The following is an 18058-nucleotide window of genomic DNA, read 5'->3' as shown; positions in this document are numbered from 1 at the left end:
GTTTCAATCCTTTCCCCCCACACCTCTAAAGCCTGAGATTGAGGTGCCCGCCGCTGGTCAGTTGCAGTTCTCCTGTTCTCCAGGACCTAGCTGGTGGACTTGAGAGTGTGTGTCCAGAGAGCAGGCAAGCAGACTAGAGAAGCCCAGGCAGGGGTCCCAATGCTCTCCCCTCCCCATTCCTGCTATATCTTGACCAGTGGGGGTCTTTATCAAGGGGGGAGATAGCACAGCCAGAGGAGAAAGCTAAATGGAGTTTTCAGAACAGTGAGAGCAAAAGGTACTGTCCACACCTGTCTGCTTATGAGATGCATTACATTGGCCACAGATGGGGAAAGGTCACACCCTAAAGTTCTCCATTTACATGTGGTTTCAGAAGAAGTAATTGCCTGTCTCTTATGATGTGATCAAAGGAGGGAATGGGAGGTCCTGACTGGACACAGATTGGAGGCCTCTCCTAGCACTGCTGGCCACAGCTCCTTGGGGCAAGAGGTGCCTCTGAGTCGCTTCTGCTGCCTCTCCTTTTCCCCATGTCTTAGAACCTTTAACACACACATGCACAAACACAAATCATATTTCAGGTTCCAATTGTAACACCAGCCAATGTGCAAGGTAATCCCTGACAGTGGAGTTTAAGAAGACCCTCTCTGGCTTAGCTATCAGAGGCCATTTCCCAGCCATCGCAGAAGGAGAGACAGAGAAAGAAGGTGACAGGGAGGGTGGGGAGGCAGCAAGGGGCAGCTGCTCCCATGATTCAGAGAAGCAAATTGGGGCAAGGAATCTGCAGAATGAGCAGGCCCAGAATGGCAGTTCTGTTTTCAGCAAATAAAATGTTCCTTTTCAGGAAAAGACTTCAGAGACAGAAGGAGATGTGTGCTTGGGAGTAGAAAGTCAATACTGGGTGGGTGGGTGGAGGTGTTACGTCTGCAATTCCCCCTCCAGGGGAGGGGTCACAGTGGGCCACCAAGGCAAAGGTACAGAAGCACTGAAGTGGCGAGGTTTCAGAGAGCTGGTCTAGCGAGTCCAGTTTCCAGGGGCCTGTAGTGCTGCCAGTCAGATCCTGCCCTAGGAGGGGTTGCGGCTGACCCTGTTTGGTCTGCTGAGAACTCCGAAGAGACACTGTCTGGTGTTCACATGTGGCCAGATCTCAGAAGGGCACTTCCACAGAGCAAGGTCATCCCATCCTGCCCTAGCATGTCTCGCCAAGGACTTGGCTCTAGCCTCAGTACCAGCTTCATCCTTCAAACAAGCAGCCCAGAGGTCCCAGAGGATGTTGGGAGAAGCCCAGCTGGTGAGGTCGGCCCACCTCCACGCGCTTCTTCCACTTCCCTGGAAAGGAGTGAAGGTGCCATTCTCTTCTAGGGGCTCTGACTCTGCAAGGCAAAACAAGAAGAAGGAGGGAATTCCTGAACAAGGTCTAGAATCAGCCTTTGGTCTGGTGGGAGAAAATCCATCCCAGGCACAGAGTAGCCAGCAAGCCTCTGTCTGGTCAGTGCCAGCTGAGGGTCAAAGGAAAGAGGGAAACACCGCTCAGCTAAAGCAAATTCCCAAGCTAGCGGCAACATTGCATAAACAGTATTTCAGGACTGCCATTTAAATCTACAGTGACCCCTTTGCACAGCCTGAATAGCTCACCTCTCCCAGTCATTGGAAGGCAAACCTTCCTTTGCTGTGCCCCAAGGCAGCACCAGGCGTAATCTGAGTTGGAGGGGTAGTTCCCACTCCCAGTCATTTCTGCTTATTTTCCCCCTCCCTGATAGCTGCATAGGAGGGTAGGAGAAAGGAGGCTCTGTGCTTGCATGTTTTCTGGGAAAAACAAGGAAGGGCTCAGTCCTTCTCCCAGAGAGCGGTTTGCAGGATGCCAAGTATGGCCAGGCCTGAATCAAATCCCTGCCACATCAGGTGGGGGGGGCTCAATTACGCCTGCCTCTGTCCTATGTTTAATCAAGCATGTCGGGAGTGGGTCCAAGTGCCCCTCTTGCTCTAGCTTCTTTCCATGCCCGTTTCTAATTTTTGCATGCCACCCGAATTCCTCTCTTCACAGCCCTCCAAACAAGTGAGCAAGCAAGGACCCTCTCACCTCCATTTGGCTGTAAATCCAACCAAGGAACTTGGTGACTTGGGTATAGACGCCTGGCTTGTTTTGCTGACCACAGCCAGTTCCCCAGCTGGTGACCCCAGCCAAGTACCATCGATTACTATCCTGACAAACCAGGGGGCCACCGCTGTCACCCTAGGCAAAGAGAGACAGGCATTACTGGGGGTCGCAATCCCCACCTAGCATTTCCATGTTTGGTAATTTGTACCACTGATAGGCCCAGAACTGGGGTTTCATAGAAAAAGAGCCCGACCCTGAGTGGAGGGCGCCTCCCTATCCTGCAAGGGAAGTGTCTTTTCTTCTTTTATGAAGTGTGTTGGTGTGCCCTCAACAATGTTCCCTGGTGGTCCATCTAACTTTCCTAAAAGTGCCAAAGATCTGATTTTCTCCTGAAAAAAAATGCCAACTGCAGAGTGTTCAGGTGATGAGGCAGTGAGTTGGAAGGTCTAGTCACAGCACAACATGCAGCCACCATCACCTTTACAGGTGGCATCTTTGGATTAGCCCATTTCTTTTTTAACAGGATATTTCCATCAGCTTTTCTGTCTGTAATTTTCAAGTTTAGTGAAATATCATTTAAATGAAGTTGGTATAGTTGCATAACACAATATCACTAACTCTTCAGAACTTATTTTCTAAAACTCTCAATATTGTGCTCAGCGGGGATGATAGAAAACTGGGGGTTTTTATGGTTTCATTTTAAGATCAGTATCTTAAACTACTGTTTGAAAGTTCTAGTTTGAAAGCTGTTCTATCACATTTGTAGAATATTTTTAAAATCACAGAAATAAAATCATTTTAAAGCTAATTTTAAATCAGCAAGATGTAGCACATTCAAATACTGTAAAAGTGATAACAACGTAATTTTGAATGTGAAAGCACCGTCCCACTGGGGGGGGGGATCAGAGCCCTGGGGGCCAGAGCCGCAGCAGCAGCTCTCCAAAGCTCGAAATCTGCTGCAAGCGTGCAAGATATCAGGAAGGGTTGCCAGAAGGGACTCCCCTCGACTTTGTTCTTGTGGTACCTCAGTAATGGACACCCCTGATTTTGTGAGCTCCGATGGACTCTGAGTCTCCAGCTGAGGAGGCTACTCATCCCTTGCGAGTTAGGCTCAGCGCATCTGGTTGTTGTTTCAGGGAGGTCCACAGTCAAGCCATCAGGTAAAAATGACCAGGCAGGGGAGATTGGAGACCTCAAGAGGGAGGGAGGCAGCTTTAACTGGGAACTCCGAATATAGAAGCATATCCTCCAGATACCCCCCACCCTTTCCTACCCGGAAGAAAGTCTCCTGCTTTCTGACCTGTGTCCTGAGGCCATCCCTTCCAGGTCTTGCCTGTTCTTTGCCCAGGGATTGGATTCTGGATCTGCTTTCAAGGACTTCACATGGAACCACAGACTAGATGAGCACTTTTCTTTTCCTCAAGGACATTTGCTAGTATCTTCCTAATAATCTTCCCTTATCTCTGTCTCAGTTTGTGTGGGAAAATTTACAAGTTACTAAAACCTGCCAGACTTGTAACTAGTTGCATCAGTCTAAAGTTGCATAGGAGAACTCTTCCGCTTCCTCTCCAAGCAAGAAAGCCTCTTTTACCTGGCAAGAGTCTTTGCCCCCTTGCAAAAATCCAGCACACATCATCCTGGGGGTCAAGAATCCCTCGTAGACATTATGGCTGTTGCAGAGCCGATAGTCAATGATCTTCACTTCTGCTTCCCGCAGCTTGGGCGATGTATTCTCTGCAAAAGGCAAACAAATTATGTGATGAAAAGAGAGCCCTGGACATCTCTCAGCCTCCTGTGCTGGAATTATCATGGAAACTCAGATGGAAAAAGTTCATTATAGCCAAGAAGTCCCCACCCCACTCCTAAAGCATATTGGCAGGTGACTGCTCAGCCTTTATTAGAACATGTTCAGTGGGGGGAACCTCACCTTTTCTGTGCCACAGTCTAGCAAATGAGGTCCACTCGCGCATCTTACCTTCATTTTCACTGATTTTGCCAAAGCCTGTGATGAAGCAAGCTCTCCCAGGAAGAAACCTTTGGCCTGACATGGGAAGGCAGGCTGGGCGAACCTGAGCTGGAACAGAGGGACAAGCAAGTGAGCCCTTCCTTGAACAAAATTTAAACGGACCTACTAGCATTTGAGCTGAGCCGCTCAGAAGGCATCCAAGAACTTCACCTGAGAGGCCCAAGGGCTGGGAGAGCTTCATCAGGGCAATGTCATAGTCATCATGGTCATCACTGTAATTTGCATTAATGATGACCTCAGAGACCAGGATCCCCTCCTTCATCTGCTTGAGATCAGAGATACCAGCATAGACCTTCCATTCATCCAGGATTTTCACGCTATTTCTAAAAAGTCCAAAGGCAAAAGTTTACAGGAGTCTCTGCCTTTGGCTCAGAGCATAGATATCCAGAGGGAGATTTCTCTGAGATGAGGCTGATCCTACACAAAGGGTTGTTTTGGAAAATCAATCCAATTAATTATTCAAATTGAGACAGCAAATTGATCTGAAAGAAGACGTTGATGAGAGACAGTTATGGGGGTGGGGTGGGGGTTGACCTCATTTCTTTGCTGGGTCTCAAGAAATGACAGAATAATGGACAGGACACCGGATGGGAAGTTGTGCCTCTCTGCAGTAGCCTGGCCCTTTGGCTTCCTCCTTCTGGCAGACATCCTGGTGGGGAGCTTCCCTTCCATGGGCATCTTCAGAGCCTCCCACTGCCCTCCCAAGTTAATCCAGAGGTTAACCTTACATGAAGAAGCAGTGGGCTGCAGTCATCACCCACTGCGCATCAATGATAGTGCCACCACAGATGTGAACAGAGCCATATTGGAGGCTCACTTGCCAAGGCCATTTACTGGCTGATGCTTCAGTGCCTCCCACAATGCGGCCGGATATCCGTTGCCCACAGTCTGCAGGAAGAAACAGCCAAGAACCTCAGTTGGGGGAGCACAGACAAGCCCTCCACATACACATGCACCACACCTACCCACCTAGAGATGTATGTAAGGTCCTTTTATTAGCCGTCTTTGTTCTACCTTTCCCACCCAGCCCCCAGCCCCATGCAGAACCCGCATGATGTGCATGTCCTAGGTTTTCAAGGGTGGTTCTCTCCCCCACTCTGACAGGCTCTGCTCCATGATGTTTATAACTTTCATTGCTTTTCAAAGTGTGAAGACAGTACAGTATTCTCTGTACTGCCCTGAAAGGCAGGGGCACTCGGTGGCTTGGCATTGCCTGCTGCTTTAATCTCTTTAGATAGGAGCTTATGAAAGAAGGAGAAAGAGTGTGGCTAAGCCTAGCCTGGGCATGAGGTCAGCCCTAGGGTGCTACCTCCTCCCTCCTCAACTATGGCACAGAAATAAAAAAGCCCCTTGGTGTCAGAGCCAGGGCCCACCACTTCCACCTTCCTCTGTCTCCTTACTTGTGCATCGGAGAGAAACATGCTTTCCAGAACGGCACTTGGAGCTATAGAGGAGATCAACAAATCAGAAGTTAAGTGAGAAATAGAGCCTGCAGCCAACAGGGACTTTCACCAGCCAAAGGGGAAGCGCACAGAATCCCCAAGTCGGTCTGCCTGTCTGGAAGAAAGACACATTTTCTCGAGGGCCCAGCAAGAGGGAAGCTGCAGAGAGCAATGAGGGACGGGTGAGTCCCTTCCCACACATGACGCTGAGGACGAATGGTTCAAGTCCTCCATGACACGGTGCTGTGGTCCCTGCAGACATAATGCTGTGGTCTCTGCCTGCACCAAATGATATCTGCCAGCCTATAGATGGTCAAGCCAGGGCAGAAGATGGGAGATAAGTGGAAATATTTAGAGGGGAGGGGAACTACAAAGCCAAGTGCCAAATGACAGCAGAATTTGGATTTGGGCAGGTGGGCACCTCTGGTGGTGATTCCAAATGGGAGGATCAAGTACCTTCCACCAAAGCATGATCTAAGAGCTTAACTAAGCATTAATTGTTACACTTAGTCTTGAGGGTCACAGTCAAGGCTAGTGTGAATGTTCTAATTCTTCATTACTCTATTGATGTATTGGGATCTTGTTCCTTAAAGGAAATTGATGTCTTCAGTAATAATAGGTCATAGCAGATGGCTCTGCAACACATAGCAAACTATCTTGAGAAATGTACAACTCCATTTCCAAAGCAATTTTTGGCCAAATAATGAACAAGCCAAAGATGAGCTAGTTTTTTTTCATTTTTCAGTTAAAAGACTAGAATTTGGTGTGTCTTTGTGCATGTGCATTGATGCACTAACAATGAATCGCAAACCTTACCAGGTCTGTGATCCTCTATGACCCCTGAGGGTCACTGAGCCAAGGGCGATCCTAGCAGACCAAGTTGTCCTTGGCCAGGAAGTCCCCGGAGTCCATCTGCCCCAAATGGCGTGGATTTGCTAGCACTTGGCAGGGATCACAGTGGAGACTTCCTTCCAACCCACCACTTCATCCCAAGCAGCCCATTACCTGTTGAGACTCTGCTGAATGGTTTTTCGCATCTCGCCAGCCACAAGACTTTTCCCAGAAAACGACAGAGGGACATATTCTGTGTCGGAAGTGCTGGGGAGGCAGAAGGGAGCTGAAGTTAAAGGAGGCCTGGGGAGGACAGTTTTGTTGCACAGAGTAGCTGTGGAGTAGCTCCCCAGCACCTGGCAGGCCAGGCCACCATGTACACAGCTTGGTCAGGAGTGGCTAAAAAGTCAGCATTATATGTACTACAAAATATCTCCAGCACAGCATGCAGCCCCTCAAGACCCTCAGTTTATGAGTAGCCTCATCTCTTTTCACCACAAGTCCCCCACCCCACCCCCATTCATCTGAAGGAGTACAGTCCACAAACAACTCTTTCTACTGCTTACAAAGTTGCCACCAGGGCACTCTGCACATGAACAGGACCAGCAAAGCAAGCAAGAGGCTGAGAGAAAACAGGAGCTTCTCTCCTTCCTTCAGTGGACTCCCTCCCCACCTTATGAGGAGACCCAGAATTACTTGAGGAATCCCAGCTGCTGACAGGTCTTTCGGGAGAAGGCCTCCGTCCAGGCTTGACTGCAGACAGGCAGCCACTGCCTCTCTGCTCCCGAGTAGACATGGAGCAAGGACTGGTTCCACCCAAAGCGCACTGCAGAACAGGCGAGAACAGGAAGGAACCCAAATGGGCATTCCTGGGAGGGAAGTAGCCTCCCAGCCCCTCAGTCCAAGCTTCGTCTTCTGGCTCCCCCAAACCTTCTGGACTTACCACAGTCCAGTTCATCGCTGCTCTGAGAACAGTCAGGAACCCCATCGCACCGCACAGCATGGTCAGTGCAGCTCTCCACTGGCTGCTTGTACACAATGCCGGTGCTGGACCGCCAGAACAAAACTGGGAATAGGACATAAGCAAGAACAATGAACAAACTGAGGCTTAGGTGAGCAGAGGAATTATTTCTTACATTGAGAAAAGGAATCCAGACTCCAGATCACCAAGCAGGAAACCAATGCAGACGGCCCCCAAAAGATGCAAACTTTCTGCCCCCCCCCTAGAAAGTGGGAGAAATAAACAAACAAGGGACTTGTTGGAATTCTTGTGCATCCCCTCAGCTTTCCTTCTCATAAAGGCTATTGATTAGAGCTTCTGAGCTTCTCACTCTTTGGATAAACTGTCCTATCTAAATTGCCAGGAGGAATATCTGACACACGGCACTTGCAACTGCACCTCTTCAGCATTGGCACTGTCAGCTGAACAAGTTCCCAGTTCCTATTGTTATTAGGCAGCGGGCGACAGATATGCTCCCTTCAGAGACTCTTGCAGAGAATTGGAAGCAGCATCTGTGCCAGAGGCCATTCCTCAGCATTGTAATGCACAAGCATCGCCATAGATGAGTCTCTAGGGGGAAAGTTTTAAAGGAGATCTATGTTAGTCCAGGATAGCCAAAAATCAGGTGGAGTCTGGTAGCATCATTTCTGACCACCAAACTGTATCCATATATCTGGTGAAGTCAGCTGCAGCTCGTGAAAGCTTGCCTCTTAATAAAATATGATAATGCAAAGGATGCTAGCAGAACCTCCTTGATTCCGGGGAAAGTGCTCTGGGGCACAGAAATGCAACAGTTTGTTCATTTCTCATCTATTCAAAGATGTCCATGCTATTAAAAACCAGCTTGTGCAGCAGCCTCAACAATTGAGAAGAAAGGACATGGAAGCCCTTTCCTTGTGACAGCAAACTTGCTAAGAGGATAATTGCTTCTCTTTCTTATCCTGTTTCCCTTTCTCACCCCCCCCCCTTCTGTGTCTCCAAGAGGCACAAAAAGAGGGACAAGTTGGGGCTGCTTGTGCAAGTGGCACGAGGGGATGAGAATGCTTCTGAAGCATCATCGAAATCTGAGTAGTATTTGCTAGGGATCAGATGCCAGTTTCCAAAATGATCTAAGTCCAATCCTAGGCACATTCATGAAACATCTCACATCCCAAGGAGCAGAAGGGGCCAGACATGTGGCACAGAGGGGGTCATGTGTCGTTTCCAAAGTACATAATGAATCATTTCAATTTATTTTGCATTGACCAGTTCCAGACATTGTACTTTTGAGCAGCTTTGGAGAAGGGCAGCAAAATGCTCTGGACATAGTATACTTGGATTTCAGTAAGGCATTTGACCACAACCCACTTCTTGTTAAAGTAGAAAAATGTGGGATAGACAGCATGAACACTAGAAGGATTTGTAACTGGCTGACAAATCATACTCAATGTGTGGTTCTTAATGGTAATACATTACTTGGAGGGAAGTAAACAGTGAGGTACCCCACCCCAGGGTTCTGTTTTAGGCCCAGTACACCTCAATATCTTCATCAATGACTTAGATGAGGGAATAGAAGGGGGACTATCAAATTTGCAGACGACATAAACTGGCAGAAATAGCCAACACCCCAGGTGATAGACTTGAACACTAGGCCCTATCCAACAAAATGAAATTTAATGTAGAGAAAAGTAAGGTTTTACACTTTGCCAGGAAAAACTAAATGTATGAATGCAAATTAGGTGAAACCTGGCTATACCATTTCATATGTGGCTGTCCAGTTTTTTCTTAAAAGCCTCCAATGATGGAGCACCCACAACTTTTGGAGGCAAACTGTTCCACTGATTAATTGTCCTCACTGTTGGAAAGTTTTTTTTTTTTTAATTCTGGGTTGCTTCTCTCCTTGATTAGTTTCCATCCACTGCATGAATGGAAGAAGAGGAGGAGAGGGAGACAGAGTCCTGGCATGCAGCTGGTTTCCTTCTATTTCCTTCTCTTCCTCTGTATGGATTCCAAAGTCAACAATAGAGAAAGGAAAGAAAATGTTTCTGGCATGTCCTGTGAGCAATATGGGCCCAGCAAACTTCCATGAAGTAGGAATAACTATGAAACCAGGTCACAATCTGGTTTTCTCCTTGAGGCTTTGCAGAGTCATCACTTGGAAATTTGGGACACCCATTTACACCAACTTACATGCATTTCTCTGTATCAGAGTAGGCTATTTCCTTTTTCAGAAATTACTGCTCATGCCCCTTCTGGAGGACAATCTGTGAATCTCTGAGAAAGAGAAAAAGATGGACCTCTTCCTGCTCAGAAAGTCACTGGCCAGTGTTTGGCTCAGAAAAAAAGGGTAGTCCTCCTCCACCAGGGTGAGATTTAGGGATACAGAATGTGCAGTGATATTGCCTAAAATATGAAAAAACATGGGAGGAGGGAGATGATGACGTCTTTGTATGAGGCAGCAACATTCTTGCAAAAAGACAAAGTAATCCTGGGGGGGTGAGATTGACCCTCCCTCCCAGGGACTCAGCCGTGTTTCCTGTCCTGCAACAGAAGACAAGAGAAAATTGAGGGGTGTCTGTAGTTGTCCCTCACCCCATCAGAGCAGAGAGTGGTTGGTCTGAGGCAGAGCCACTGGGCATGGCCATACATCCGAGGTTCCAAATATTACTCCTTCCGTCATGGAACCTGATCTCACCAGAAATGGAAACTGTGCTGATAATTCCTTTGGTCACCAAAGAGACCTGGCTCTTTGGGCTGAGCCTCCCCTCAGATATCAGCAGAGCTTCTGCCTAGGTGGAAAGAACCAGGAAGTCATTCCTGCAAAACATAGGGGGCAGAACAAGAAGTAACTGGTGGAGGATAATTACAGTTCCAACCTAGAACTAAGGAGAAATTTTCTGACAGTGAGAACAATTAATTCCTGGAATGGCTTCTCTCCTGCAGCTGTGGGTGCTCCATCACTGGAGATTTTAAAGAAGAAATTGGATAGCCATTTGTCTGGAATGATATAGGCCAGGGTCTCCTGCCATGGGCAGGGGGTTGGACTAGAAGGTCCCTTCCAATCCTATTATTCTAAGAGAAAAGGAAAAAAACTCACAGAGCAGGATGAGGGCAACCAGCAGCACAATGAGGATGATAAGACAGGTGATGAGGGCCACCCTCTTCGGGCCCATTTCCCAAAATACCTTGGCAGCAGGGCTGGAGGAAGCTGTGGATGGGAAAGTTGTGGGACAAGCTGAAGTCTTTACACAGGAGAAGACTGAGGAGAGGGATGCTGAGCAGCAAGAGGTTTCTCTTCTGGGAATCTCCAGCAGGCTGGAGCTGAGGGAACTGGGAAGCAGGGAAGAGTTAGGCTAAATTGCAGGCTGAATTCAGCCTTCCTCCATCCTTTCCCTCTATAACCAGAGGGCTGGACTGCTGAAGCTGCCATCTTGCACAACAGAGCAGAGTGACAAGAGGCTTTGGAGCTACAAGGAAGAGCCGGCTGGTTGCTTCCCAGATGGCTGCTTCTGTTTCTTTCAGCCCACCCCCCAATGCTACCTTTCCCAGTCTCCTACTTAGGGCTCCTCTCTATTGCAAGACTAGACCTCCCCAGTGTAACTGCTCCATCATTATATGTATTCTCCCACCCTCATCAGGAGGTTCCAGCAGGGTCTTACCACTTGGACTTGCACCAGCTATGCAGGGTGGGGAGCTTGGTCTGGCTTCTGTAGCATAAGGTCTGAGAGTGGCAACTTGAATGGTCTTACCTGATGGGGCTTCTTGAGAGACACCAGGTGGGAAGGCATAGAAAACAGAGCTCAGCACCTCCTGAGAAGGCAATGGACCTTCCTATGGACAAAGAAGACCAAAGGATCAAGGATCAAACAGGAGTGGTGGTCCTAAACCCCCTCTTTTCTCTCCAGCAAGCTTGCTGTTCACAGCCAAGGACTCTTTCTACCAGAGGCACCACAGGCCAAGAGAATACCCAGGGACTCCTCCGGAGCTGCTTCTGAGCAGGCCTCTTTGCCAAGGAACTGGGTGTGCTCCTGTTGCAGCTGCCTATCTAAACTAGGACACCGGTGCTATGCTCCATTTTCAAGGCAAGGCAAGGCAAGGCAGGGCAAGGGCAAGGGCAAGGGCAAGGGCTGCATTGCTCTTCCTTCTGGCTGTTTCTGCTCTGAAAGGGCCCAGCCCTGACCCTCTTAGGAGGAGCAACCTGAGGTGTGTGTGTTGTGCTTGTTGGAGCTGCACCAGCAGGGGACTCTTCCTCCGTGAATCTCCTGACCAGCCAGTCCAGGCCCCTGACTGGAAGTCTGCCTGGACCCCAGCCACCCAAAAGGACTCAGGATTGGGCAATGTGGCTCTTAGTCCCCTCTGAGTCATCCTGCCCTGGTTGCTTGCAAAGTAGCAACTTCCTCCTGGGCCACCCGGAATCCTGCTGGACCCTGATGTCACCCCGAGGATCAGATTCTCAGTTTGTGATTCACTTGCAACCTTATCATTAGTAGTAAATTCATTAGCTGCCCATCTTGTGGTTTCAGGAAATTCTAAGCAGCTTATAATATGATAAAATATACAAATATCAAACATATTACATATTAAAATTACAATTAAAATATTAAACATATTAAAATTACAAAAAATTAAAACAATCTAAAAACCATGGATTGGAGTAAAGAGGTGGGGTGAGGTGCCTTCTCTGTTAGCCCACGAACCACCTCCAGCCAACAGCTCCTCCTTCAGGACTCAATGTCAATTGGCATAGCCAAGTTGTGAGGACTTTTCTGAAGGCTAAAAGAAAGGACCTTACTTCTTCTGGCAAGATGTTCTAAAGGGCAGGAGCCATGCTGCTGAGATCTGTAGTAGGCCTCTCCTGCCAGCATAGTGGGGTGGGCCAATCCTTTTGGAGAAAGACGGTTCCACAGATATCCTAGACCCATTCCCTAAATGGCTTTAAGAGAATAACCAACACCCTGCATTGCACCCAGAAGCAGATCGGCAGCCAGTGCAGTTCACATTATGGGTAGGCCCATGAAGACAGCATTGCAATAATCCAAATAGGAGATGCCCAGGGCATGAGTGGCTGTGCCACAGGGCCTCACGATCCAGAAAAGGATGCAATTGGCACACCATGCAAAATTGTGTGAACGCTCTCTTGGCCATGACTTCCACATGCTCTTTGAGCAGAGAACCCTCAGGATGCACACCAGGTCTGCACCCCATTCAGAACCAAAGATGATAAGTCTCTGGATCCCAAGGCTCTGCATGCACACAGCTGCTCCCTCTTACCGGGGTTCCCTTGAAGCCTGTTGTCCCCCATCCAGGCCCCCATGGCTTCCAGGCACTGCAAAAGGGCAGCCAGGGTATCACTTGGGTCACCAGGGATGAAATCTCTCATCCCATTCTTGTTGGATGAGCTCACCCAGTGGTTCCATGCAGATATGGGGTATTTAATCTACAGGCTGCAGGCTGCATGCAGCCCTGGACAGCTAGTAATGGGGCCCAACAAGTTTGTGAGCTTTTAACACTATTATGTGATTTATTTGCATTATATACATTAAGTATATTATATATTTTATATGCTGCCCAAGACAATTCTTCTTTAATGCAACCCAGGGAAGCCAAAAGGTTAGACACATGTGATGTATGTGTTAAAGTTGGGCAGAAAGAGTACTGAGCCCAGTGGTACCCCACAAAGGAGAGGCTCTGGCCCCCTATTAATGCTGATTGGAACCAGATACAGAAAAAAGCATTGAACCACTGCAACACTACCCTGCCCAGTCCCAAATCCCAGAGCCAATCCAAAAGGATACCATGGTTAATGGCACTGAAAGGTGCCGAGAGGTCAAGGAGAGTGAGGATAGATGCCCTACCACCATCTTACTCTCACCAGAGATCAACAAGTGTGACCAATTCTGTTTCTGTTGCATGATCGGGCCTCATACCTAACTGAAAGGGGTCTAGATAACTTATCCTTCTCTCCCCCACTTCCCTTCTGCTATGGTTCTTTTGTGGCTGGGAGATTGACCGGGACTCAAGGAGGACACTGGACTATCCTGGAGATGCTGCCTTTTACCCCACAGCAGGGGCAAAAAGGAGTCTAGAGCCCTCCAGTTAGATATGCCAGTGTTGGCAGATGCTCCTTCAGGCCGGACAATGCAGACCTTGGCCATGCCCATTTCTTTTGATCAGAAGCTCAGGGGGAGGGGAGTTGAGAAACCTTGGCCCAGAGCCCTCTGGCAAATGCACCCACCTCCATCAAACATCTTCCTTCCAAGGCTTGCCAGACATATCACTTGCCAGAGATGCGGTCTGACCACAAAAGCCTCCCTGAAGCCATGGACAAAGACCGGCTGCTCAGCTAAACATCCCTGCGCTCTGCTTCCTGGCCCATACTGCTCTTTCCCAAAGGGCAGAACCCACTGAATCTAGAGGGGGGGGCTGGCATTCAGTCCCACCCAGCCTCCTTCAGTCTTTCCACGATGGATTTATTTATTATGCATCCGGAAATTATTTCCCAGGTTATTTTTAATCATAAATTAAGTCAACTCATATAATTCACAAGGATTAAATCAGATCGTTATGCCAACCAAAAAGCAACTGAAGCATAATGCACATTAAGTTCATCAGGCAATGGAACAAGTTCCTTGGGCCAAAGTTCCAGCATTTTGGCCCCTGTGCCACAGCCTATTCCCATCAGTTCACTTTGCGTCCTGGACTGGCAGCACCAATTCTCGGAAAGTGTGCCAGAACAGAGATGGGAAAGACCAGCACCGTCCAACCGTCTGGAGAAGATGGGAGGCAAAGAGCCAGAGGAAAGGAGCCCCACCACCATGACCCAGCCCTGCCCCCTCTCTGCTGATTGAGATTGGAAGGGGGCAAAGAACGCTGCTGTTCCTTGGCTGCTGCAGATCAAAGCTTTTGCTTTTACTCCAAAAGGGCTGGGCTTCTTGAAAGGGTGAGAGGTTGGCACCAAGCCTTGCCTACCAATCAATCAATCAGAATAGAGTTGGAAGTGACCTTGGAGGTCTTCTTGTCCAATCCCTGCTCAAGTATTTCAAACAAGTGACTGTCCAGTCTCTTCTTAAAATCCTCCAGTGATGAAGCACCCACAACTTCTAAAGGCAACCCGTTCCACTGGTTAATTGTCCTCACTGTTAGGAAGTTTCTCCTTAATTCCAGGTTGCTTCTCTCTTTGATTAGTTTCCATCCATTGTTTGTCCTGACCTTTGGTGCTTTGGAAAATAAGTTGACCCCCTCTTCTTTGTGGTAACCTCTCAAATACTGGAATACTGCTATCATGCCCCTGCTAGTTCTTCTTGTCTCTAGACTAGCCAAACCCAATTCCTGCAACCGGTCATCATATGTTTTAGTCTCCAGGCCTTTAATCGTCTTAGTTGCTCTTCTCTGCACTTTTTCCAAAGTTTCAACCTCTTTTTTTTGTGATGTGGTGACCAAAACTGGATGCAGTATTCCAAGTGTGGCCTTATTAAGGCTTTATAAAGTGGCACAATACTTCATGTGATTTTGATTCTACGCTTCTGTTTATACAACTAAGGATTGTATTTGCTTTTTTGGCTCCTGCTCACACAGCTGGCTCATGTTTAAATGATCGTCCACTAGGACTTCAAGGTCTCTCTACTTATACCTTTGGTTTTTCCTGCCTAAATGTAAAACCTTGCTTTTCTCCATATTACATTTCATTTTGTTGGTTAGGGCCCATTGTTCAAGTCTGTCTTTTTGGATCCTAAGCTTGTCTTCTGGGGTGTTGGCTATTCCTACCAGCTTATTCCTGCCATCTTAGATACAGGAAATGAGAGGGGACTGTAATGGGGGTGGGGGTGGGGTGGGTGGGGTGGCAAATGCTCTTAAGATGATTATCACAAGGGAAGAATCACAGAATCACAGAATAGAAAGACTGCCCACAATCTGTTCTAGCCCTCACCCCCCCACCCCAAATTCTGGTGAGAGCACTGGGCAAGGGAAGAGGGCCGGGGGGGGGGGTTTACAGCATTTGCCCAAGGAGAGCTGCTTTGGTCTTGCCCAGGGTGCCCCACCCCCGGAACAGCCTCAGAGAATAGAAAGCCATCCAGTCCTAGGACTGTTGGAGACCCAGGCCACTCCTCCTTCCTCTCTGGTGTTCATTTCTACCAATTCAGGAATATGTATTGTCTAGTGACCACATCCCATCACTCCAGTGATCAGCAAGTCCTTCCTTCCCTCCCTCCCTCCCTCCCTGAGCTGACTTACCAGGTGGGGGGGCTGTTCCATGGCCTCTTCCCACCACCAGGAGCCCTGGTGGGTCACTGCAACCTTTCAAGGCCCATGGCCCTCTGCCTTCCTTCAAGCATACATAGGAGCTTCAGAGGTTTGCCAGCAGCCAACAATGTAGCTCTGGGACAACTGTGCTGAGTGGGAAGCTCACCTGTCTTACTTGCCTGGCTCCCTCCCTGCTAGCTGTGTGTGGCAACCTCCAGAGCTAGGCAGGGAAGAAACTGGCTTGACCTGAAAGATTACTCTGCGTAGCCCAGCCTTCCTGCCAGGTTTATGAGAGCAGCTGGCTTCAGGTCTCCCAATGGAGACCCTCCCTTGATAAGAGAAATTGGTTTTTCTTCCTGGCTAGTCAATGGACCCTCACATGGGACTTTTGCTGAACGCTCTTTCATTCTGAAGCTCCCTGGCCATGGTCCTGAGCTGGTCTCCCCAGGCAAGGAGGCAGTATCAGGGCAGCCCCACCCAAGGCAGGGCATCCAAAGGGAGTACCTGACTCAGGAGAACAGGAAGAGTGAGAAAGAAAAAACAGTCCATTCTACTTCCCACCAGATTGCATGCCACTGGAAGAGGTAGGCGGGAGAGCATTTCTGGAATCCTAGAGTGGTGAAGAGGCATTGGAGACCATCTCCAAAGCCATTCAATCGCCACCTACCCTTTTTTTACACATTTCTAGCAAAAGAGAAACTTCCTGAAGAACCCTCTCCCAGGTTGCTCTTGCTGTTGAGATTTTTTTTTTTTTTTTTTTTGCTGCTGCTGTTTCTTGCCAATTAAACTCATCATTTCTTTCCTTGGTTTTTTGAATAAATCTGCCCAATCTTCCACATAACAATCTTTCAGATCCTTAGAGGCAACTACAATGTATTCCATAATCTTTTCTTCTACAGGCTAAAGATTCCCAATTTCTACAGCTCTTCTGCAAAATCAAAGGCCTGTGGTTGGAGAAACTATGGTTGGTAGCAGTTCTTGGGAAGACGTTCTGGTTGGGTCAAATTGTGAACATCCACTAAGAGGGACGCAGTTGTCAAGGAGACACATGCAATCCTAGGCTACATCAACATAAGTTTATCATCAAAAGTAAAAGCAAATATTCCTCTTTTCTGCTGTCAGACTTCAGCTAGAATATAACAGCCAATTCTGGATGCCAGATTTTAGGAAAGACAACTGGAATATGTCCAGAGGACAGCAACTGGGGTGGTTAGAGACCTAGAAGGAAAAAATAATTCTTTCATTTTTCATAACTTCCTCACCCTTCATCAAAATGCCCAAACAGCTTATGAAAAAATGAAGCAAATTTAAATAAGCACATTGCAAACAGTATAGTCTCCAAGGACAAAACATCCCACCACAATGAAAGAAACCAGGCCAAATGGAAGGGTCTTGGTTTGCCTGGAAGCCAAATGGCCTTCAGAGGGGCCCTGAAGGGGACCCTTCTGCAGCTGGAGTGCTTTTGCCCATGGGCCATTCATGCCTCTTGTCAGAAAGCTGGGGGGGGGGGGAGAAGGCCGTCATCAGAAGCAGCAGTTTCCCTATAGCAATGACAGCGGGAGGGAAGGGAGGTAACTCAGAGCAAAAGCCCAAAGAAGTGAATCCAGGGGATTACAGAACTTATCCCTATGACTCAAAGAATGGACTTCACTCTCTGAATGAGCCCAGGATCATCGTACTGAGTGGAGTCAGTCTGAGTGGGCAAGTTTACTGATGGAAAACACTCATTTCTTCTCCCCCACATCAGCAAATTGCCAAGGACCAGAAAGACCCACCCCTGCTGTTGGCTCAGAAGCTGTGAGGAGTGGGAATCCATAAAAATATGGAGATCCAGCCCCTTGGATTGCCTGTGAAAGTTGGAACCATAGTTCTAATGTCTAAAATCAGGAGGAGTCGGGCAGCAACAGACACCAATGATATTTGGCTACCAAAAGTAACCAGCTCTCCCCCGACTGGCTCCAGTTAGTATAAACAGGTGCTTCTCATTCCAAAGCTTGACACCAGCCTCACATGCACAGATCTGCATTGAACAGCCTGAAGAATGGAGCCATCTCCCACTCCTACTCCTCGCCAACTGAAAAAGCAGACGTGCTCCTGAGGCCCTTAAGGAACTGAAAATAAAACTGCTACTGGCAGAGGTGGTGGAGACAAATCTGTGTACAGATATGGTGACTATTTCTCAGGGGGGAACTGCTCAACTGGAACATGAGTGAAATTGGGAAGTGGGTTGAACAAATTCCTCAGCGCAGAACGATTACAACATTTGGGGATTTCCTGTTTCTGTTTCTTTCTTAAAAGGGAAACATGATATATATTTATAAAATCATTCTCACTCCCAAGAAAATTGTGAGAGATTTTAACCTTATGATTTTAATTTCTTATAATACCAGAATTTAGTGAAGTTGAATGGTGAGAAATTCAGGAAAGATTAAGGAAGTTCTTTT

General features: G+C 48.0%; 1 protein-coding gene across 3 annotated transcripts; it reads right to left on the bottom strand.

Annotated features, from left to right (window-relative positions):
• Positions 1-569: 569 nt before the first annotated feature.
• LOC120307258 (transmembrane protease serine 13-like) lies at positions 570-16332 on the bottom strand. 3 transcript variants are annotated; one of them, XM_039341803.1, is made up of 13 exons: positions 15606-16328; positions 11033-11204; positions 10471-10581; positions 7338-7460; positions 7091-7220; positions 6569-6661; positions 5522-5565; positions 4850-5009; positions 4272-4444; positions 4071-4169; positions 3687-3829; positions 2078-2230; positions 570-1370 (listed from the first exon to the last, which is right to left on the bottom strand). In XM_039341803.1, exons 1-13 carry the CDS (start codon positions 15624-15626, stop codon positions 1356-1358), a joined length of 1437 nt encoding a protein of 478 aa, XP_039197737.1. In that variant the 5' UTR covers positions 15627-16328; the 3' UTR covers positions 570-1355. The 3 variants fall into 3 exon arrangements, with proteins under 3 accessions (XP_039197737.1, XP_039197738.1, XP_039197739.1); XM_039341804.1 differs by having other exon boundaries at positions 11123-11204; positions 15606-16326; XM_039341805.1 differs by lacking the exon at positions 2078-2230 and having other exon boundaries at positions 15606-16332.
• Positions 16333-18058: the final 1726 nt, after the last annotated feature.

The sequence above is a fragment of the Crotalus tigris genome, unplaced genomic scaffold, assembly GCF_016545835.1.
Source record: "Crotalus tigris isolate CLP2741 ecotype Arizona unplaced genomic scaffold, ASM1654583v1 scf7180000017771.5222438, whole genome shotgun sequence".
NCBI lineage: Eukaryota > Metazoa > Chordata > Lepidosauria > Squamata > Viperidae > Crotalus > Crotalus tigris.
Note: the sequence above shows the minus strand (reverse complement) of the source record. Positions and strands in the feature narration are given on the sequence as shown.